Raw genomic sequence first — 23,683 nt, 5'->3', positions numbered from 1 at the left:
CGTGCTCCAGACCCTTCATGAGCTTCGTTGCTCTTTCCTGGACTCACTCAAGCCCCTCAGTGTCTTTCTTGTAGTGAGGGGCCCAGACCTGGACACAGCACTCGAGGTGTGGCCTCACCAGTGCTGAGTACAGGGGGACAATCACTGCCCTGGTCCTGTGGGACAGACTATTGCTGATACAGGCCAGGATGCCACTGGCCTTCTTGGCCACCTGGGCACACGTTGGCTCATGTTCAGCCAGCTGTTGACCAGCACCTCCAAAGAACTTCAAATCAGTTTCCCTTTTTAAAGGGCTCTTCCTTCCCCTTCCTCCCCTGCTCTTCTTCCATACCATTAGGAAAGCATGCATTTGCAGTATTTTACTGCTTTGGCATTCTTAATTATCAGACAAGCTAGCCACTCTGGTTCTATTTTTACCAAAAAATCCCAAAAATAGAAGCCTTTTTCTTATTTGATTAGTAAGTAGTTGAGTTTCATTTACCTTTCCACTGACTTTCCACAAATTGTATCCCATTTATCTCTTAGTTCACTCAACATATCATCAAGCTTCAAATTGTCATCAGCCAAGGTGGTTTTCTCTTTCAAGGAACGTCCGGTCCTATTGGTGGTATCATACACAGAATGTTTGGCACCAAGAGATTTCTGGAATTCCTATATATAGGGAAAAAAACCCCAAACATGTATCATTACCTGTTTAAAGGCCCTTGTTAATTAGTTTTTGACATACTATTTGCAATATAAATTGTAAATGTTGCTGCAAGAATAATTTACACTCACTGCAAAATTTCTATTCTAGTGCCACAGTACACCTGGGGCTTGACACTAGCAGACCCCTGCCTTTTGTCCTTCTTTGGAAATGTAGCTCTATGCTTACTGGAACAACTTTGGGAAAATCCCTCCTTCAGCGAGGGCAATGATTCCTGTCCTACCATAATATTCCCAAATTTCAGCCTGGTGGTCAGAAGGATGTGAAAGAACTGCTACTTTGGGAGCCATTAACTGAGCATTCTTTGCACTGCATTCTTACAAGCTAAGATTTCAAGCCACTTGTAGAGCTCCCCAAGAACTACAGAGGTTATTCTGTTTTAGCTCAACACGGACAAGCTGGGAAACCTCCAAGCACATGCAGCAGCCAGGTAACACCCCGATAACTCAATTTGTGCTAGAAGTCAAAATCACAAGCAGGTTTCTGTGCCCTGGGACTTTGGACAATGACAATGACAGAGTCCGCCTGCCAGCTCTGACAGCTCCTTCTGCACAGATCCTCTGGAATCTTTTCACAGGCACAGAAGAGCACAAGAAACACAGTTCATCTGATGCCACACAGGAAATAAATTACTGACAGAGTAAATAATTAAATAAAGGAACACTGCCAAAAGACAACACCAGCCCAACACGGCAGCTTTTAAATTGCAGCAATGCTTGAAATTCTTTTATTTCACACCTTCATAAATTGCTAGCAGGGAATCAGTTGAAAAAAATATAAATCACAAGTTTGTTTTAGAAAACCCTTATATACAGAATCAAATATTCTTTCTTCATTTTTGTTACCAAAAAAGCAACATTTGTTTTGTAATTTAGTATTTCCTTACTATTCTTTCATTTTCCTCATATAAAACAAGAAAACAAACTTAAGAAGAGAGATAATTGTCAAGTTAGGACTACAGTAAAAATAAATAAAATTTTCAAAATAATCAATTTTTTGTAACAGCTCCTTCAATACAAACATGTCTATGTTTCTTTTATTTGAGGAGTTTTGTTAACTACTTAACTACTAACTACTTAACACTACACAGAGAATGTTACTGGATTTGCACAAGGAATCACAATTAAATTTCTGCCACAGAAAGATAATACAGGAAAAACAGATTTAAAGATGGCAAAGGGTTGCAGTTAGTTCATTCCTTGAGAGTAAACTTTATCTACTTTCATTTGACTTCAGGTATAACAGAGTAGATTTGGTTTAAGCTGCCAGGAACAGTCAGGTAAGTTAATCACTGAGATTTTTTTCAGCTAGATACCTTCCTTCTCAGGAAGATGGGCACATACAGATAAAATTAGCCAGGTTCATATAAATGTGCTGTAAGAACACTCAGCATTACCACAGGAATGGTTTGGGTGACCTAGTGCGGGTTTTTCCATTCCTGACTCCTAAAAATGAGAAAAAAATTCTAATAAACAGACCACAAATAACCCCCAAAAGTCCCTGGCAACATGCTAGATATGAGTGAGAGAGAAAACATATTATCTTGGGCTTTCTTTTTCAGGGACTTTTTTTTTGGCAGTAACAACTGGCAAAGAGCAAATCCAAATTATTGCTTACAGCACACATTCAGTTGGGATAGCAAAATCCTTAACTAAATGGAGCAAGGAAACCTTCAAGGCTGGACTGAAAAGACAAAGACAGACACAGGGTATATGTGGGAGTGGAAGGAAAAGACTCAAAATACAAGGAAGGACATTGCAGTGTTGGGAGGTTTGACAACTCATTAAAAAACAATTGAGCTGATTTCTTGAGAGGGTGGTGTTTGAAGTTTAAAGTCACAAAGTTCACAGAACTCCCTCTCTCACACACATTTATATCTTTTCTCCAGATTACCAGTTTCAATCCTTATCTCCCTGTACCAATTTCATCCCATTCCTTAATGAGATTCAAGCAACTCAAGCAGGCTTTTTACATGAAAGAAGATGAAGAAAAAATATCAGTGACAGAAGTAATGAATCTGCCAAACTATTCAAGGAAGCTTGGTCTCATAAAACATACTGCTGTAGGTATAAAGTACATATCAAGTTTATCAGGTTTAACATTTCTGAATATGGGATGAGAATACAGGTAGAAAGTTCTGAAAACCTCAAAGCAAAGTCCCAGCATTGACCATACTTGTGAGGAGTTTGAATAGATAAAGAAAAGAGAGGAGTGAATGGATTAGAAGATTAGTAAGAGTCAGACTATCCTAACAGCAAGATCCCCCCCTGCCAATTCAGATCACTAACTTCAAATTCTGGCAACAGCAGCAATCCCGAAACAAACTGAAATTGCAGAGTTGGTATAACAGAATGTTAATGTAGGTTTTATCTAAAAGTTTTAACAGCAGACAGAGATAAAAGTATTTCTGCTTGACCAACTGCCAGCTCTCGCTATATTAAAGGAGAATATTTTCCTGGTTGATAAACAACACGACATGCAACCTGAGAGATGATAAAAAAAATAAAGCAGACTGATGTAGTCATTAATATACATGACAAAATTTGTCAGAGGTAAAAGCAATCACCAGAAGCTACAGTGAAAAGAAAAAATTAGATATGCAAACCCCAGAGGATATTGTGACATATGAAAAAATAGGAGTAAATGGGGAACAATAAAACTGACATAAAAAGTAAATTTATGCCAAAATGTAGAAAAATGAATGCTCTTTCAATATTCTAGTGTTTGATGAAACTGCCCCAAGAGAAATCTTAAGACACAATCTATCTCTGAAGATTCTACCACTCATCCACTTAATCCTCAATAATATATTATTCTAGGCATTTTACAGAAGTAAAAATGAAGTACAGACTTCTGTCTTTGCTATTGCTCTGTGTCTGATGGAATTACAGAGCTTTTACATTATCATTACAAGTTTGAAAACCCAAGTGAATGAGAGAGATTTTTACATATTCACAGCTGAATTTCTGAAAAGCTGGTTTCAGAATTTTGAATCCCTTAAAGAGAAATATGGGAGCAGTATTTGCTCTAATACTGCCACAGTGTTTTCTACGGGATTTCATTAATATTTCCTCAACATAAAAAGTGACTGCCAATCAAAACACAAGATTATTTTTCACTTTTGAATTTGTCCTGCAGTATTAAAAGGAAAATCTCAACCCAAATAAGCGGACAGTAAATTTTTGGTTTAAGAACTTAGAGAAAGCCTCTTCAGAGATCCCTATTCTGAAATAGTATTAATTTGTTTTTTAAAGTTTCCATGGCAGCGTATTATTCTTTCCTCTTCATTGTTAACCACTCCCCCACATATCAGGTACTGTGAAAAGTTCTTTTCATTCACACCCTGTTACAACACCATCATTTAATTTGATGTGAATAAAAACCCCATTGCAGTGAGGCCACAAATCTACTTTCTTTGCTGATTGAACAGTACAAGGCTGAAAGACTTACCTACATTTCACTGGGCATTTTGCATGTCATGACTCACCTTGTGCTGTGCAAGCTGCATCTTTATTTTGTCAGGGTCATTTGCAATTTCAAGATCTGAGTCCAGAGATTTCTCTGACTCTTCCAGCCATTCCATAAGCTTATGCCAGGCTTCATGGAACTAAAGAAAAGTCAGATTTGCACGGACTTTAAAATTCATTGGTTCATGAAACAGTCCAGAAACATTAAACCCCAACCAAGACTGGCAAACTTTGAGAAAATTTGATGTGTTTTTTCTCCCTGGTCTCTCAAACAGAACTGGTCCAACCATGTGCCCACTGTATTTCGCCTTCCTTCCCCAAGTGAGTTAACAACCTTTAACGTACATGATGTGCACACGTCATATGTATCTGTCAGAGACATATTGCTAACATCTGTTGATGTGTTGGTCATTTAGATTCCTACAGTTTTAGCAATGGATAGTAAATACAGAAAGAACGGGGCTTAGCTATTGCTTGTACGGGACCATAGCAGTAAATCACTGGGGAAAACTTCCGTCTGGGTGACTGCCCAAGACGTTCCCTGTAACACTCATAAAAGCTCCCATTATATCAAATGCTATCTTGACGAGCAAGGAATAGGTTTTTGATCTTCCTTCCTGTTTCAAAAAAAAGACCACTTCAGGGAAGAAAGGAAGACAGCAGGGAAAAAGTAAAGATTCAACCAGCTTTCACAAAGTGTCATCCCTTTGGGTTTTGATTTTTCTAAACTGGTCATTTCTCTCTCTCTTTAAAAATTCTTCTTGCCTGGTCTGCCTACACATGGAGGCAAAAGAAACCAGTTCAGAAACCTTTCAAGGCATCTAAGACACTGCTGTTCAGGGCTGTTGATTAGGCCTTGACACCAGTAGCCTTCAGTACTCCTTCCACACTCCACACGCACAGTTGTCATCTTAATAACACTGTATTTAGCTTTGTAAATGCATAATGAGATGAAATCCATCTCATCGCAGAACTGCTGTGTGTGTGAATGCACAAGAGAAACTGCAGGAAAATAAGAAACGTGTGATTGGTTTATGGGCTAATTCATTGCCCAGAGAACTTCTTGCTCTGTGAACTGAGTGGTGGTAGTGGTGAACATTGGAACGTGGTTCAGCTGTGATCATCACCAAATCTTGGATGATCATGTTCCCCTGAATAGAAAGAAGCTAGAACTCCCTACTGACACTTGATTAAGATTACATTCCTCTCACACATTTTGCATCTTATCATTTATGTTCCTCAGTGAGGGAAACATGTATCTAAGGAAAAAAAACAAGAATGCTCCCAAGTAAAGAAAACTCTGCAAACACCCTCCCCTCCCCCTAAAAAAGAACCTTTCCAGGTTTATAAGGAAATAAATGGAGATATCTTACCACACAGAAGATATTGGTCTAGTAACTGATGTAAGAGACTGAGTGATAAGTGAAGAGTATAATCAGGACACAACATAGACCCAAGAAGAAAATACTAAGGAACTCTCCCATGCATTTGTGAAAAAGGTTCATCACATTCTTTAAAATATACAGGGTTGATTGTGAAACTACTTTTTGAGGACAGATGGCACTAATACACATCTGGAATCCATACGGTAACTTCCTTTTTTCAGACTATCCTGTACTGCAGACAGAAGTCACTGCTTGGGTTGAAAATGATGCTTTCACCTCCAAAATGAAGTGCTCTGGGATTGAATCACAGAAATCGCTCCACTAACTCAACACTGTCTGTTACACTAACACCAGGCTTGCTTTGTAAGTGCTTTAAAGCATCATATTCCTCAAGAATCTGGATGCAATTATAACTAAGTTCAAAGAGCTGTGTAACAGCTGTTGTCCCATTACCTGTTTGGCTCTTTTCCTTGCATCATCCAAAGCTCTTCCCCTTTCAACTAAGCGTTGGACTACTTTTTCCCATCGACTCTGTACACTAATCAGCAGATTCTTAATAAGGACAACATCCTGTTTCTGGCTGAAATATTTCAAATGGGTTCCAGTTTTGTCCAGCTCTATGATCTGATCTCGATGAGAGTTCACTTCTGTGGCAAAAACCTTGGAAAAAAAAGGGTGAAAATTACTGAATACTGTATTGGGTAAACACTGAAAAAAACCAGTCTGATAAAGAATGATGTAGAGAGAAAGACTATAAAATACAATTTTAAAACAAATTAAATGCTTCTCCGAGTGCCAGCATTATAGGGTTCACTTGGACATTGTTACAGTATCTCCACAGAGTGGGAGAAAAACATTACACATCTGTTTCTTTACATACCTTGTGTTCATCAATTTGAAATAAGACAGTGTCCAAGATAAGACTTGGCCGAGAAGCTGCAGTTAGAGTTTGCTCAGCCTGTGTAAGCCAATTGATGAAATCTTGAAGCGAGTTGTGGAACTCCATTGCTAAATTGAGGGCTTCTTCCAGTTTGGTCTGTAAGGACAGGTCATACTTTATTAGCAGCTGATATTGTGCAGGGGCTTCAGCCAAGGAAACCATTTTAGTTCAGCACTTTGGAGTAAACCATTTTAGTTTAGCATTTAAAACACTCTTCCAACTCAAAGTTTCTGAGTTTTAAAATAACAGCCTATATTTGACCATATTCAAGGAGATGGATACAAGAGTTACAGTAAAATTATGTATAACAGATGACTAGAAAATACAGCACCTAGTGTCAAGATAAATTTTTCCACATTAGAACATATTTCCTACTACTTAATCCAAAAGGGTCATATGGATTTATCAAGTTCAATACAAAACCAGTCGAATTTCAGAAATCTAAGGTGGTAGAGCACTTTGAAGAGCCTCAAGTAAGTCATCAAATTTATTCTCTTGCACTAAATGAAGAATAAGTTTTTCTAGAGCACTTCTTTTCTTTTTAATAAGCTCAATTGTCATTTTGGTTACCTGAACAGAAACTAATTTGGGATACAGAATTTTGTTGATCATGAGACAGCAGTCAGAAATTTTCAAATATTTACACTGTTGACCTCACTGAGCACTCCAACCTTACAGCTTCCTGCAAGAAGGTGCTCGTATTGGGTATTAATTCGTTTGTCATTTTTACTTTGTAATTACCTTAAAAGACATCAGCATTCTTACTTTAAAATACAGCTAAGTTGTGAGTTAAATATTTGTGCTTTATACTTATCAGGGCTGTACAGATAGTTTCTCTGTTTGCAATTATGGATATCCTTTTTGTTTGATTGAGTTAGAACAAATGGACTATATTTCGTGAAGGAATGAAAGCAAAATGAAATTAATAACAAGAAAACGTATGTTGCATATCAGTGAAATCATGCTATTGATCTGTTAGAACAGAAGGTATTCACTTGAAGTAAATGGCAAAAGGCCAAGAGTTTGAGAATTTTAAGAAAAAAATGGCTAAAAGCTAGAAAAATTAACACAGCAGTTCTGTACTGAGGAGGAGATAAACTTGAAGGATCATTCAGTCTCTCATGTCTACGATTACTGCAATAAAACCCAGAAAACCCCTAGTCCTACCAAATGAGCCTTAACAGTATTTCTGTGGAACAGAATTTTGCCATTCTCACCATAATTATCCATAACTGGGGAGGAGTAACTACTTGAATTTTATTTTCCCCAGTACTTTCTAAACATATTACTGAATTACACCAGTCTCTACAACTGATTTTAAATCTAAAAAGTCAGGCAACTATGCATCCATAAAAGCACTGATCATTAACACACTTAAATACATGATTTACGCCTCTATTTTTATGTAAAAACACATACTTTTCTTTCACTGAGTTTTGTTTGCACAGATTCCCATTTTTCTTTTAAGTTATTTATGTCCTGCTCAACGTTTGTTTCAGCAGACTCTGGGCATCTTGCAAGCATCTGCTGGCCTTTCTGCATTAGACACTTATATGTCTCTTCTTTGGCTTCAAAGGCAGCACAAAGTTCCTAAATAAAGAAAGAACCAAAAATAAATAAAGTAGAAATTCAATACTCTTTATAAGTACCAGTATAATACTTATTCCTCCCCCAACATTTAGCAGGTATGATTAAGACTAATAGAGGAAACACATGTAATTCATAAAAAGCCAAATGAGCACATGAAGGACCCGGTTTTTCAGGAAATGAAAGCTTGTATTGTCTGTCAATGTCTTCTCTGAGATCCAAAGCTTGGCAAAGTACGTACTTATTGAAGAAGAGTTGCTACAACTTGGTTGGTTTAAAGTCCATCAGTAGCCAAAACACAAAAAGTGTCAGCATTACACAGTGTGCTGAAAGCCCAGAGCTATCCAATACCCTTCAAAAGTGGGTGGGACAACTTGGGAGGGCTGGTTTATTGTACACAGTCTGTATCTTCCTTCACTTGCTAGGCATGAGCACTGAAGACATTTCAGACATTTAAAGAAAAGTGGAATAATAATGGTAACAACACGTTTCACCTGTTAACTATTCTAATGATGCTTCTTTAACCATGTCAAAGGTAAGCTGGAAAAAGTCTTGGTTGGAAAAGCCCATGCATCCCTCTGACTCAAAAGACATGATCAGTATTGGTAACAGAGAAAACAAAATGTACCAACAATGTTGCTGCAGACTCTCAAATGAGGAACATCTTCAAAGAGATGAGGAATAAGTGGCTTACAAATAAGAGGAAAATAACTTTTTCCTCTGATTCCCAGGACAAGAGCCCAAACCAAACATTTTCTTTGGGTTAAGAGATACTGTACACAGGGCTGTACCCGACCACATAGGATGGCAAAGCAAGAAGCACGTTCCTTTATGAGCTTAAGATTTTGACACAACAGAAAGTTTCTTTGTCTTCTTTCTGAGGACTACAGAAAGTGGTGTCACCGAGGCTGCTTCCTCCTACTACTTCAGGAAGAAACTGAAAACAATGATTGTTTTACGAAAAGGAGGGGGATGGTCTGAGCTGCACTCGGACAGCTAAAAGGCATCTTTTTAAGCCCCCTTCCTACTGGTATCCTGTAATATCTCTTCATATAATTTGTTTTCCTGGTGTTGCTTTAACTGGAAATGCAGCCCAATCTCAACTCCATTTGTGAACCAATCATGGTTGAAGGATCTTTTATTAATACCTGTAGAAACAGGCCTTTTACTTGAGAAGATGGTTCATAATATTTCCAAAGAGGGGCAAATCAAAATACACTGCAAAACTTTCAGTTTCACATCAGTAATTAACATGGTTTGTATCAGTTAGAGCCAAGTTTGAATTTGGAATGTAGTAGACAACATGACAAGTGGCCTCAACATTTCAGAAGAAATAAAGAAATAAAAAAGAGAGAGAGAATTAACACATATCTGCACATGTTCACTAAGGTTTGACCAAAAGGAAAAAAATTTCTCTATTTTAAGGGTTGATAGTAAGTCAATGCCTGCAGATGGCCACCAGGATAGTAACATCCTGTTAAAATGTACATGTACAGTTAGGGAGCGATTGTACATCTAGAGTTCATATCACGGGGGACAGTCAAGACTTCCTCCAACTAGAACATTGAATTTAAAGGTCCTTTAACTAACCAGTCTGCAAACATTATACAAAATTTGCATAGCAATGAATGTATGAAAAAAAATTCTGAAGCCTTCCATGGAAAATTTTCGCATCTTGATCTGACTAAGTGCAGGATGAAAAAAAGGAAAGACCACCAGTGACTTCCAGGGAATCATGATTATATTCCACTCTCACAGGGGGAAGAAAACTCCACCACCTATTTTTTTCCCTTTTTGTTTTTCCTTTATGACAAAAAGAAAAGGATTGTAGGGATCCAAAACCACAGGATTATTTGTGTTTGGATCTAGTTTCCTGTCTTAACAGATTTTAAAACTGTCAATTAGTTTCCTTATCAATTATAGGTACTGGCAAATTTTTGAGAAAAAAAAGAAGAAAAACATGTGCCCCACATTGGTGAGTGAAAAATGATCTTCAGCATCATTCAAAAAAACCCTGATTTTTAACATTATGACAATGCAGCATTCTAATTGGAAGTATCAGGCATATTCAAGTTCAGGGATGGTTCACTAAATATCACTGTTAAATCTGAGCCAGGAGTTCAGAAGTTCAGATCACCAGGTTTGGGCTCATATCCTGGCCTAATAGCACATTGTGATTTTACACAAATGGAGCAGTAAGAACCACCTTCTTTAGAGGTAAGAGATCAAATTTAAGGGGGTTTTTTTAAGCTCTATGGTTCTACGGGAGCAGAGAAATCCACAGAATGTTTCTTAAAGAGAAAGGAAGGGAATAATTCAGGCATCCTGGTCAGCTTGCCATTTCTAATTAAAGCATAGCCTCTACGTGCCACTAGTCCTTTTTACTTCCATGCTAATGATAACTTTAATATCAGCTTTGGTTAGGTAACAAAATAAAGGATCAAGTCTCTTAAATCAAGGTTCAGTGAATGTGGGTCACTTTTAGGTTCATCTTTGAATCTTATAAAAAGCATAAATTTAGTTATGGGGTCAGAAGGGAGAAGAAGAAGAGGAATCACTGAAAAATCTGTAAACACCTTTTGTAAAGATGCAAAAGTTATTTTATTTGTCTCAACACTAATATGGTTCAGCTTTGGGCATGTCCCAACAGGCTACTAAACTACACTGAAAATAACAGTGTTGTTTTGAAGGCTATTAAATTTCTTTAAGACACTGTACAGACATTGTGATATATAGAACACACTCTGTGTTTACCAAAAACACTCTTAAAAGGTAGGTAGTCCTGAAATGCAACTTGCATTCTAATACTGATACTTACCATATGTGCATTAAGCTGCTCTCTTGCTGTTTCTGGTAAGCCTCCGACAGGTTTTGATGCCAACAGCTGACGTTCAGTGTCTGTCAGCCATTGCTGCAGATCCTCAACTTCACCATGGAAACCTTGGGCCTAAATTATACCATATCATTTTAGAGATAACTTAAATGCTGTCCTTTCCAATACCATCTCACATGCAGAAGCATATTAGCAACTGGTTTAATCAGATATTTGTAGTAATCAAAAGAAATGAAAGAAGAAGAAAAATAAAGGAAAAAGCAAACAAATATAAACTGGCTCAATTCAATCAAAAGGATAAAACCAAAAACCATAGAAATCTTGAAAGTAGTCTAAATAACTACTGTGAGACCAATGTTTTCCCCAAATAATAGACCTATACAGAAATTTCAGCCTTCACAAACATGTAGACCAAAAGCTGAAGTCTTATATCAGCACTATAAGGGACAGCAGCCAGCTGTGGAAGGGACAGCAGCCAGCTGTGGAAGATACAGCTGGATTCAAACTTTCTCCAAATTCAGGAGCGTCTGCATCATGGTTTTGATTTAGGCCAACTTCTAATGTATCTGTGTATTTCACATAAAAAGACACTTTTTCTGAGTTATCTCTACATTTGATCATTTCCTGTTCACCTGGATCAAGGCACTGTCCAGCTGCTGTTTCCTTTGTTCTGTTTTTTCCAATAAGTTTTGCCAGCGCTGATTCAGGAGTTCCAACTTGCTCCGTAAATTACTTGCTTCTTCAACAGCACTTGATTCAATCAGGTCATTTCCTGCTTTTTTAACAGCTTCCACCGTAGACTGATGAGCTAGAACATCATTTTGTAACACCTACAATTGTAACACAGCATGGTCATATGGGTAAGTCACTGAATGAAGGCACTCCTAGTGACAGAGCTAGCTGTAGTCCAAGGACAAGACAGTAGCTTAACACCAGCACAGGTATTAGAAATTAAAGCTAATAACTAAGACATCTTCAATCAAAAGCAGTAACAGACCATTCTGATGAAACACTGAAATTTATTTTTGTATCTTGGAAAAAATAATATCCTCCTTCTGCAAACATATATTTCTGAAATTATTAAAGTTTTCTAGAAGTGCTAGGGAATAATTATTTCTTCACTTTTTAATTTATTATATGTTTTTCTTTAACAGGGTTTTTCTTTGAACAGTATGTGCCTGCTGTGCTATACAACAACCCAACTGCCCCAACGTCTTTTTGAGCATTTCACGGCTACAACTCCTTTCACATTATGTCAGGCTACCAGGACACTTGACCTGTGCCAAAAGGTGGGGGATGGTTGTAGTACTAACACCAAAAGACCTCCTCCATCTGCTTGGAAATCTCTTACCACCAATCACAGTAAAAACCATAAAAGGCAAAAAGTACATTGGGGAAAAAAAATGCTGTTTGCAGGAGGATGGGGGGTAGGGCAAGAAAAGCTTTAATATAAAACAGAAAAAGAAATAAGCAAAATGGTTGGGAAGAGAATAGTAAACCCCACCCAAGAAATTCAAGATTATGACTGCTGTCTTCCATGGGGTCTGACTCAAACTCACCTCCATCAAAATGCTAGCACTACAGAAAAAATAAAAAGCTAAATAAAAAGGAACTTAAACTACATGGAGCACAATATGAAATAGCAAGTCACAAGTAGACCTTGAATATGAAATACACATCACATTTACTTTAATTCTTCTAAGCTAAGAACCACATTATTTTATTTTCCTAACAGGGTGAAAAAAGATATTCACAGAAGCAGATGCATCTTATCCCTTCCTTCCTGCTGAGACTCACTAAGAACAAGGTCTATTCTTTCCAAAGTTATTCAAGAGGTGGATGTTTTTACAGCCTACCACAGGATGCACTACTGTGTGAACTTTCTAACCTATACACTCTGTATTACGAAAAGGAAGTCGATTCATTCATGTGTTTGCTGAACTCCTTCGGCAGAGCCATAAATGATGTCTCGATGCTTCTTCACTAGTAAAACACTTCCGTTCGATAAGAATGTAAAAGGTTCATGGAGCAGAACCTGATTTTCTAATTTTATTTACTTTGTTTTAAAAGGGTCCATTTATAACAATAGTCACATAGGGTATGCAGATACTGTGTTCTGTTCAAGTTCCAACTCACCACCCAAAAGCCTTCAGAAGCTGCATAGCTGCATTAACACAGACAATGAAAATACCTTAATTATCTGTGTACTGTCAATTTCAATCAAGTCTCTCAAAATCCCAAATGGACTCTGAGTACTTTTTACGTCATATGCAGGCCAAAAATTAAATGGCAGTTTTAAAGAGAGAGGATTTATAAGGTTAGATTGAAATCTTAAAGCCATCATGAAGAGCACAGAGTCACACACAGAGGCAGGGAAGATCTCATACTCCTAGGAGATATTCTAAAAATAAAGGCACAGCAGAAGCATTCTTCCATGGGCTCCAAAATAACAATGAACCGTAAAAATACTAAAACAAACAAACAGAAATCCCTTAACCCCACATCATAAGGAACACAGAGAAAAAGATGGGAGTTTGCACGAATTTTTGGAGAAGCATTCTTAGCTGAACCCAACTAACATACAATTTTGGAGAATTCAGAACAAATCACTATTTTCTGAGAGGGAAGAAAGAACCAAAGATATGCAACAGTCATGCAGTTTGTGAGACCTGGCTAAAAAAGAACTAATCAAGGAGATTATTGCATCAGGGAGAGTAGCAGGTTCAGTAACTTTTGAGTTTCCTACGTCAAAGAAAGGCGATTAGCAGTGGAGACTGGGGTGAACTGTTTATTTTTGGCTAAAACCTATGCCACTTGCACGGCATATGCAAGAAAGGAAAGAATGTGGAGGAGTAAGAGGAAAGATATTATTTATTCCAAGTCTTCATTTCAGCTATAATCCGATAAATCCGAAGATATATGTAGAGAACTATTTATCAGGTATGAAGTTTTAATAAAAGATTCATCCCTAAGATAAGTATCAAAAGAATATTTCAGTTAATATTAATTCTAATTACATACATGATGTTTGGCAAGTTCAATTTCAATAGCCTTGGGGTCTCCACCCACGGGTTTCTGTTCATTCAGCAAGTCTTCTGTATGTGTCAGCCATGCCAGTAACTCATCCAGGGCATGCTGGAACTGCCCCAAGGCTAACAAGGCACCTTCCAGCTTGTGCTACAGTAAAAATAAAGTTAACAATAAAATAGTTTCACAATGCAATTGAGTTGTCTTACATTACCATTAGTCACCATAATCCAGAACAGCGTCCACACATTAAGACAGAATAAAAACCAGGGAGAAACAGTTACCCAGTACAAGCAATGCTTTATAACTACAGCTGAGTCAGCAATTCCCTTATAAAGCCTTGCATTCCAGGCTTAAATTCCTGGCCTTGGAAGAAGCCATGCAACCAGAGCAGAGTTAAGTCTGAAGGTTCTTTCATCAGATGTATCGGTAGCTTTTTATCATTTAAAACATAATTTCAATATAAATGCAAGTCGGTGCATGATCTTTTTAAAACCGTTTCCTTGTCATGAAATGATTCAGTTTAGAAAAAATAATAAACTTCAGAGGACTCTCTTTCACATCTCTCAGCTTGATAATTTAAGGAAATAAGACTGAAATAGTTTAATATTAAGTTAATGGCGTTTTATTCAGTTGCTCAGTTCAGCAGCTAATATTACTTTTGCACATACAAACATGTTTTCAACTGCTACTTAAGACATCATCAAATAGCCAAAATGAAATCATTCAACATAGCATTACTGACAGAGAATTTTAAAAGAAAATTTAAAAATATTTTAAAAACGCAACTAATTGTACAACACAAATCCTACTATATATAATTCTTTTCGTTTCCAAACTAAAAGGAATGTGTAAGTTTATAAGCCTTATATATAACAAAGAGTTTTTCACAAAAATCTAAGTCATGAATAAAGCCCCCACCTCCAAGCTTATTTACCTGTCTACTTATAATTTTGTCTTCTAGGCTGTCCCACAATAGTCTGAGCTCTGAGAGAGGGTCTTGAACAGTGTGCTTGTCACTCTCTTGTGTTGCCTTCTTTAGCAATAGTTCTGCCTGATGGTTCAGTCTTTCCATTTCTATCTGCTGCTGATAAGCTTCTGTCTTAAATTGCTATGGTATATAGAAAAAGAATAGAAATAAATGAAATACAAGTAATGATTACAGAATCACAGAATAATTCTATGTCCTAGCTCTTGTGGTTGTGATGGTGATAATGCTTTAAACTTCAAATGGAATTATTCTTCACAGGAAGTGAAAGCAAATTTTCTTTAGTAGAACTCCCTCTTGAACATGCAACTGGTGCCAACAGTCTGAATGCGGCTTGTGTATGTATGTTCTGAACTATGTAAGGTCATGATTCGATTGAAGCTACATCATAAAATACATAAAACAACCTGCCCACAGACAACAAAATCAACAAGTGAGCAACAGAACCAAGAACCTTCTCTGATCATCACAAATCTCTGCTTTTTAAACGTGGCATACCAGCACACCAATGTCAGGAGCATATTCAGTCACAAGTACAGATCCATGCAGACAGGTTTCTAAGTTAGACTGGAATTTTGATTTTCTCCTTACTCATGTATTGGGAATGTCATGATCTGTGTGACCATTTAAATAAAGGCTCTAATGGCAGAAGCAAAGCTCTGGAGGCCTTCTCTCAGAGCCTTAAAGAAACTGTTCATCTTAGAAACCAGAAAACATAAAGGTCATAGCAAAAGAATCCTGTACATAATAATTTTATAGCTTTTGAAAGAGAATGAATGAGTATTTCTACGCAATCAGGAAAAATAAAATGTAGTCTTGCCAAAGTTTGGAATAGATTTTTAAATTAAGCACATTTTAAACTGAAAAGTTTGCAATGAAATGTTTTTAAATTTTCATGCAAATTCTTTTTTACTAAAAATTGAAAATGAAAATTGCTTTTGACTCCCAAAAGATACTAAACAACACAGAAAAATACAGAGAAATGGAAATATAAAGGAAATAAATTGCTAGATCATACCTTAAGTTCCTCTGTTTGCTGCTTCACTGTCTCCAGATCTGTTCCAACTGGGGACATAGATGCTAACTTGCTGCCAGCAATGTCTACCCAGTCAAATAATGCCTGAAAATCACAGTATGATATTCAAGTGTGAGCAGAGAAATGCTGTTATTTTTGAAAGTTGTATTAAGTAAAATATCAGAGCTTTTTTTTTTTCTGAGAAGGTATTGATGTGCTCTTTCAAAGAAAATAACTTTCCCAGCAAAACCTAGGTTTCTTTTCAATACAATAGAACAAATATCCACGTAACAGTTACAGGAGTGTACATTCTGCAAGACTGGACTTCTACGAGCAGCAACATTCTGCCAGAATTATTCATGCTGAGTAACACTCTACTTTGTGTAAAATCTGCAATTTTTATGAATCCCTTGAAAGGTAAATACAAGAGAAATGCTGTTTTACAGTTGTTTGGAATGAAAATGGAAGGTGGTGGATAACACACCTTAAATGAGGATTACAAACAAACTTCTTTTGAAGAAAGCTGTTTGTGTAAGGAACATGGAACTGCCCAATCAGTACGTACTAGGCAGTGAAGGACCATAACTGAGCTAGAATGAATCTCTGTAGGATAATGCAGTATGTCTTAAAAAAAATAAATTATGTCTCCCCAGTTCTGATGCTTTCTTTTGCTCCCAATAGTGCAGAATCTCAAGAATACTCCAATGGATTAAGAACAGCTGCATCAATCTGAGTAATTGCACAAGGGAAAAAACACCTCCACCAGGCCCTTTTCCACCTGCCTGTTATCTGTGGAGATATCATCATGGAGAAATGCTTAGGACAACTCATTGGAGCTGCCTGCTGCTACATGGCTCCCTGAGAAAAGGAGAACTATGTCCAACGTGCTCAAGAGGGTGATGCAGCTGTAGTTAACAAACTCTTCATAATACTTTTCATATTTTCTATTGAAATGAGTGTAAGACAGCACTTAAATACAGTTCATTCACAAAGTACCAAGCTTGTAGGATGTACCATGTACAACCACAGGAAACAGAAAGCACTTAAACCAAATGGTGATGATTCTAACTGCCTAGTCAATCTCTGCACAGTAGGAACACAGGAGAACCCAGAGAAAAATCCACAGTGATGGTACACTGCAAAATAGGTATGTTGCATTATTATTAAGGAGTGTTCTGCTGCTTGATCTGCACCAGAGAAGTAACTGCCCTCAGTGTCATGCGAAATTCCAATTTTAAAGATCAAATGAACCACGGAAAACGGTAATTCCACCAAGAAAAAACAAACAAACCAAACAACACCAAACCAAACTGACCAACCAAACAACTATAAAAAACCCAGCAGTATATAAAGAGAAAAGATCATAGATTCAAAGGATAGTTTGGGTTGGAAGAGACCTTTACAGGTCATGTACAGTACAATCCCTCTGCTTTTTTTAAACTTCCTCAATTCTAGGAAGCACAATGTACAAGATATCTTAAAACTGCTGGTATATTTACCTACAATTTAAAAAAGGAATCATCTTCTAAAGTATTGTGATAGGATAAGTTATACTAAGTACAACGGTCTAGCAACGTTATGTTAGTAATATTTTTGCTTAAAATACTCAAACATTTTGCTTATAAAAAAGGTGGAATAAAATTCAAGTGCTTTAACTGTCCTCCACTCAAAGAAAATAGCAGCAAGTGGGTATACGGACCTGTACTCCGCTCCGTTCAGACCACAAAGATGTGTCACAGCTTCAACCTGCCTACCATATGAAGCATTGACTATCACAAGAAAATGTGAGCACAACTACTATGAATGTGTGGTGCCAAAAAACCTCTGCTCTTATCAACAAACAAGGGACATTAATTTTGAATCTAAACACAATGCAATATATGGACATGAAGAAAACAACCCAACATATGCATTCTTTAATGCAAAAAAACCCCAACAAATCAACCCCAACCAATCTTTAGAAAAAAACCTTGCCTACTGAAGACAATAGTCACTACAACCACAGTGCATTACTTGTCACCTACCTAATCACATGACATTTTTTACTACAACCGCATTAAATCCCACTGACTGAAGGCTGGGTTAGGTACATCCCATCATCTTACCTGGAGTCCATCTTGGTATTGAACAGCTGCCTGCATAGCTTCCCCAAGCTTATCCACACGTTCTTTCCATGTTTTGTTTAACGCATCCCAGGCAGAATTCAGCTGCAAGTAAGCACAATTTACTCCAATAGACAAAAGAATTCTACTGCTATATAATGTGCATCTACTAACTCTTCACTGATCAATAATACAAATAAACTAAGCATGAATAGTTCACATTTATTCCATGTTAACACTCTTGTTCTCCCTATCATTGCAAAATTAATTTCTTTCAGAATTCAGTAGAGGTTCTGGATTATAAAAGCTGTAAACTTCAATACTGATTGAATATTTTTATTAACAGAGCTATTACAGCTAATAGAGGAAATACTACTAAATCATTTGGAGTTGCATCACTATAATAAACATATCTTAAAAGAATCATACATTGGTGAACACTAGAGAAATTAAAAGTACTTTATAGTCATCCAAACAGGATAGTCTCAGTTAAGATGTCTCACTTGGCATGAACAGATACATCCAAAATTTATTCTAGCATTACTTTTGCAAGAAATAGCCACCTACCATATTAATCAGTGAGTAATTTTTTTTAAAACAATCTTTTACAAAAGTTCTAAACAATAAATCAATGAAATAAAACAGTGTGTACATTCTAATCTAAACTAAGATTCATTCACCCAAAAGGCAAACCTTACTTTACCACAAATGCTTCAGGGGTGTCTCACTTTTGCCACAAAATTTTTATTTTCAAAATTTGTTGGGGTTGTGGGGAATATACCAATTTCAGTTGAGCAAGCATGTCACATAGCAGACCTAAGCATCTGCATTTCCCATACCTCATCTATACTCTTGTTGACAATAGGTTTGTCAGGCTCTCCACAAGCAGCTCTAAGTTCAGAGCCAAGGCTCACAACTGCTTCTAGTTCTTCTTGTAGTCCATCAATTTCTTCTTTAGCAGCCTACAAAGAGAAAAAAAGACAACACTGCTAATACTAAATTTAATCATCTATGTATAGCTTGCTTTCAAGGTAGAACACAGCAGGATTCCACCTTTTTTTTCTTTCAAGTCACTTGGACTTACACCTGGATGCTTAGAAAATAAGCATTCCTTTGCAGTGTCAGATGAAAGGAGCTGACATCAGTCTAAATTGTAACAATGGTTTATGATATCATTTTGCATGAGATGGAAAAAATAAACAAGAAGTTTTAAATTCGATTTCTTTAATCAGAGTGTCTTCTTTGTCAGAGGTTATCATTCAGCCTTCAAACACTTAACTATCAGTATAGATAATTACAGGCTTAGAGGATAATACATAGAGCATCATACATTTTTACCCCTTTCATTTAGATGTTACGTATTACTCGAGGAATCTCAAGTATGTATAACTTTTTAAAAGCCTCAGTGAGATGGTTATTATATACATATTTACAAACAAATAAGGAAATGTAATGACAAGCACATGTTGCATGCTCATTGCAATTAAGCACTGATATGTATTATTTACTGTAGACTCTTGAGATACCATTATTGTAAATTTCTACACAATTATCCCTCTTAGTCTTTAAAAAATAATATATTCTCCCCTGCATACTTCAAATAAAGTACTTCAAGTCACGAAAATACTTTCTACTGACCTCTGCAGCTTCTTGCTGTTGCTTGACTACAGATGGGTCAACTCCAGGTCCCTCCAGTTCTCGAATGAAGTCCTGAGTATCTTTAATAGTAGCTACAAGAGCCATATGATCACACCAAAACTTTTCAGCTAGTTCCATTACATCCAGCAGTTTAGCCTCTCTTTCCTCAGCCAAGGTCTGGATGTCTTCCCAAATTAGGACCATTTGGTCTAGTTTATCTTGAACAGCTAAACAACAAAGGAACTACATTACTACCTTGGCAAACAATTCTTGGTCATAAATCTCTCTCCAGTTCTACGGCAGAAACATATGTGTACATTTTAAAATTTAGAGTCTAAAATATTTCTTTGCAGGAATCCTTATAATGTTAAGTGGAAACAAACACAATGGCCTTTAAAAATAAAAGAAAGGTCATCTCCACAATGAATTATTTTAAATGAATGCTTTGTTTTTATAAATCTTTAGCAGCTTCTCCAGGAGAACATTCCCCAGATTAGAGGTCATCAGAAATGAAGAATTTTATATGTTGCAGCTTACTGCAATTCCACTACATGAAAGTTTCCTCAGTCGACTACCTTTAGCAGATATATCCTTATCAGCGCCTTCTGAGCGAGCAATCATTTCCTCCCCTCTCTGTTTCAGTGTCTCATACACTGGCTGAAGTTTTTCCAGCTCCACGGACACGTTCTTATTTTCACTGATCTGCTCTTTAATCTTCTCAACCTCTGCCGAGATCGAAGGTGGCTGCCTCAGACGTTCAACTATGCGTTTCAGACTCTCGAGAGTTGGATCTATCTTGTCATGAAACTAGGAGGGTGGTAAAGGACAGAAGGAAAGGGCGGACAAATTAGAAAAAAACAAAAAACAAAACAACAAAAAACCAAAACAGCAAACTAAAAAAGGGCATCTGAAATTATCTTGGAAAAAGGTATTTTAAAATTATCATCTCTATCCAACACATGTATATGCAACTTGCAATACCTCCCTCTAGGCCCTTTTAATATCTAAATTACAAAAAAACCCCTGCAAAATGGTATGTTCTCTCAAATTCAAGAATTTTACTATTTAGTTTGGGCTCAGTCCTGAGACACTCCCTCTGAGGGTACTATACATATGGCAGAATCCACTTACATTTAGTCCTGTGAAAGTCATAGTAGTTTGTAGCTTTAGAGAGTCATGGCTTTCTGACTTCATCATTTTAGAAAGATATGTACCTTACTATTAAAAACATGCACTTTCTGTTGGGACCAACATACTGACATACAACCTCTGATAAAGGCTTTATATGTAAGGTTGTGCAAAAAGACATTTGTTAGTGGCCAGGTAGTGCTTGCTAGTGCAGTAAAGGTATGTTACTTTCTGCAACTAAAAGCACACAACAGTGTATATACTACATCCATCCATGTTTGACTGAGCCCAGGTAGGTGCTCAGAAACTCAATTATAGCTGTGTTAACGTGGTTCAGACTTTGGGATAGGTCCAAAGTCAGCCTTTATTATATGCTTTTGTATTAATAGAGATTCCTAAATATCTTGCACTACCATGCCCCTTTCAAATGAAAGAAATCAATAAATTGTGGGTGCATTTAAATTTGCAATTATAAAAGCACTCCTGACAACATTTGGAAATGATGCTGGAAAGAACACAGCAAAACAAGATTACCTTATGTAAACAAATAGCTACATCCTTTCTATTCAAAGGAACACAGGCAATATAAATATAATTACTTTTTCCCACCATACAACCCGCTTCAAATCAGACTCTGTGACTAATGTTACGGGCCTCAGTGTTTTTATTAGAAGTGTGAATATCACAGAAGCCAACAAAATGTGTTATGAAAGAAAAGTAGCCTTCCCACATTCAAGACTTCTGAGAAACTGATTGTGGCAACAAAACCTTACAAAAGCTATAAAAACTGAAATTAAATTGGCAATATTTGGGTCTAATTTTAGGACATGTGTTACATTTTTAAGTTGTCAGTGCATTCAGTGGGCCTCCTTGTACTCAACTTCAGTGAATGAGACAAAGTGCTTTAGAACTTAAAAGGAAGAAATTGCAAGTCATTACAATCTCTCATTCTAGGTTCATACATTATGTCCTTCCTTTGATACATAGTGCAATTTAATATAATTTAAAACCTGAAGAGTTAAATAACTGCCCTTCAAGGACTGTCTAGACAAACTGACATAGACATCATAGTTCAGAGATCTGATAATACATATTCACATATCTTCATAAAAAAGATTATATAAAATTACATTCTGCGGGCATTAGAATGTTTTGCTTTGCCATCTGCATATACATTTAGGTATATAAAATGAACCATAAAGTATTGCATAAATAATTCAGTAATTTCTCAACATCTGATTATATTCTAGGTGTTAGAAAATAATGCATTTCTAATTCTTGCTTTCTGTACTTAGCCAGTACAACATGTTGATCTATCACATTCAAAACAGGGACTCTAATACTAAGCAAATACCTTGATTTTCAAATTGGCAGCTCCACACATGGAGGGGGCAAAGCATTTATGACAAAGAAAAAAAGAGGATCTAAATAATCGGGCGTATTTCAGAGGTGTGAATAAGGAAGGCGTTTATAATGACTGAAAGTTTGTACGTTAAATATATATACAACATGTAATGTCTATAACAAGTCCAAAAGCAGGATGACATTTGATGTCATTTAGTTTTGCCTCACATTCCTAAACTCAGCTGCAGGGGCTAGGAATATGACATTAATTATAATGACCTGACAAAACATTACTTAGAATGTAGAATTCGTAAGGTCTTCAAGGTGTTTTTCTTTGTTTAGTATTTATGACCTAAGCAGAGTACAGTACTTAATTTCCAGTGAACAGAGAAAAAAAAAGGGGAATTTCCTATAAAAACAGTAGTATAGAACAAAGCATTTTTATTCAGGTTTTTGTATAGGTTTATGTACAAAGTTTTACTGAATTCTTTTCTGAATCTGGGGTCAAGTAAAATAATTTCTATGTGGATTTAATGACAATTAACCCAATATTTAATGGTTGCTAGAATAAGACACTTGGCAATACTCTACTGAAGTTCATTTCATAGGCTGATGAAGCTAGAATATGCAGTTTTTGTGGACTTGACCTGAGTTTCATGCTGATGACATTTTGTGACGTCTAACGTTAAGTTCTTCGGAGTCTGCAGCGAAGAGCCAATGCTACTGCCACTGCTTAACTACCCACTAGTTCCACTGCTAACTGTTTACTACAGCTGCCAATTCCTAGAAATAAATATACCCAATTTAACTGATCAAAAGTGACATTTGTTTATAAATGAAGCACCAGCTAGTAACAGACCAGTAAGAGAAAATGAAAGTGAAAATCAAATCCCACATTTTTAGACCACTAGATCTTTTACTTCTAAGTTAAGCAGCTGTAAACATTTTTCAGCAGCTGCAAAGTCATAATACTGACCAATATATAAAATTATAACCCCTCAAGATACTGAAAAATCAACGCCATTAGCAGCGATATGAACATTCACAGACCATTAGGTTGAAAAAATCCAGATAAAACAGCAGTTTAGTCTTGATATATGCATGTAAGATGACAATGTGTATTCTTCCGTTGAATGAACCCAATTATACGTTAAACTTAAATTGATACCTGGGTACACTGAGAAATGGCTTCATCCAGTGCCAGTGCTCGCTTTTTGACATCTTCCTTAATTTTACTGTAAAGGGTGTCAGCTGCCACGTATTTCTCTTGGATAGAAAAGCCTTCTCCCGGGCTCAGCTCCAGCAACTGAGGCCCAGTTTTGTTCATCTTATCTATATGAGGCTTGTGCTCAGCAATCAGCTCACGCAGTTGCTACAACAAATGAAACAACTTATCAGTTTCTTACCCTTGCACACCACATTACAACTGTCCACACTTCCAACACATCCAGCTGGCAAGAAATTCCAAACAAATACCTTTCATCTTAATGTAAAGCAGAAATAAAGTTAATGACTGCTTTGCC

The 23,683-nt window shown here is 36.7% G+C and overlaps 1 protein-coding gene across 15 annotated transcripts in view; it reads right to left on the bottom strand.

Moving 5' to 3' along the window:
- Nucleotides 1–23,683, bottom strand: part of DST (dystonin) — a 292,238-nt gene that overhangs the window by 26,163 nt on the left and 242,392 nt on the right. For all 15 annotated transcript variants that reach the window (XM_039568018.1, XM_039568020.1, XM_039568033.1 and 12 more), the window contains 15 exons: nucleotides 23,329–23,532; nucleotides 20,264–20,495; nucleotides 19,689–19,915; nucleotides 18,890–19,012; nucleotides 18,054–18,155; nucleotides 15,952–16,053; nucleotides 14,883–15,056; nucleotides 13,940–14,095; nucleotides 11,551–11,748; nucleotides 10,904–11,032; nucleotides 7,918–8,088; nucleotides 6,439–6,594; nucleotides 6,012–6,218; nucleotides 4,194–4,313; nucleotides 482–651 (listed from right to left, as the gene is read on the bottom strand). In XM_039568018.1, coding sequence (XP_039423952.1) covers nucleotides 482–651; nucleotides 4,194–4,313; nucleotides 6,012–6,218; nucleotides 6,439–6,594; nucleotides 7,918–8,088; nucleotides 10,904–11,032; nucleotides 11,551–11,748; nucleotides 13,940–14,095; nucleotides 14,883–15,056; nucleotides 15,952–16,053; nucleotides 18,054–18,155; nucleotides 18,890–19,012; nucleotides 19,689–19,915; nucleotides 20,264–20,495; nucleotides 23,329–23,532 — 2,471 coding nt within the window. The remainder of the gene's footprint in view (nucleotides 1–481; nucleotides 652–4,193; nucleotides 4,314–6,011; nucleotides 6,219–6,438; nucleotides 6,595–7,917; nucleotides 8,089–10,903; nucleotides 11,033–11,550; nucleotides 11,749–13,939; nucleotides 14,096–14,882; nucleotides 15,057–15,951; nucleotides 16,054–18,053; nucleotides 18,156–18,889; nucleotides 19,013–19,688; nucleotides 19,916–20,263; nucleotides 20,496–23,328; nucleotides 23,533–23,683) is intronic.

Source organism: Corvus cornix, chromosome 3, assembly GCF_000738735.6.
Source record: "Corvus cornix cornix isolate S_Up_H32 chromosome 3, ASM73873v5, whole genome shotgun sequence".
Lineage (NCBI taxonomy): Eukaryota > Metazoa > Chordata > Aves > Passeriformes > Corvidae > Corvus > Corvus cornix.
The sequence above is the reverse complement of the archived record's forward strand: the minus strand, read 5'-3'. Positions and strand labels throughout refer to the sequence as shown.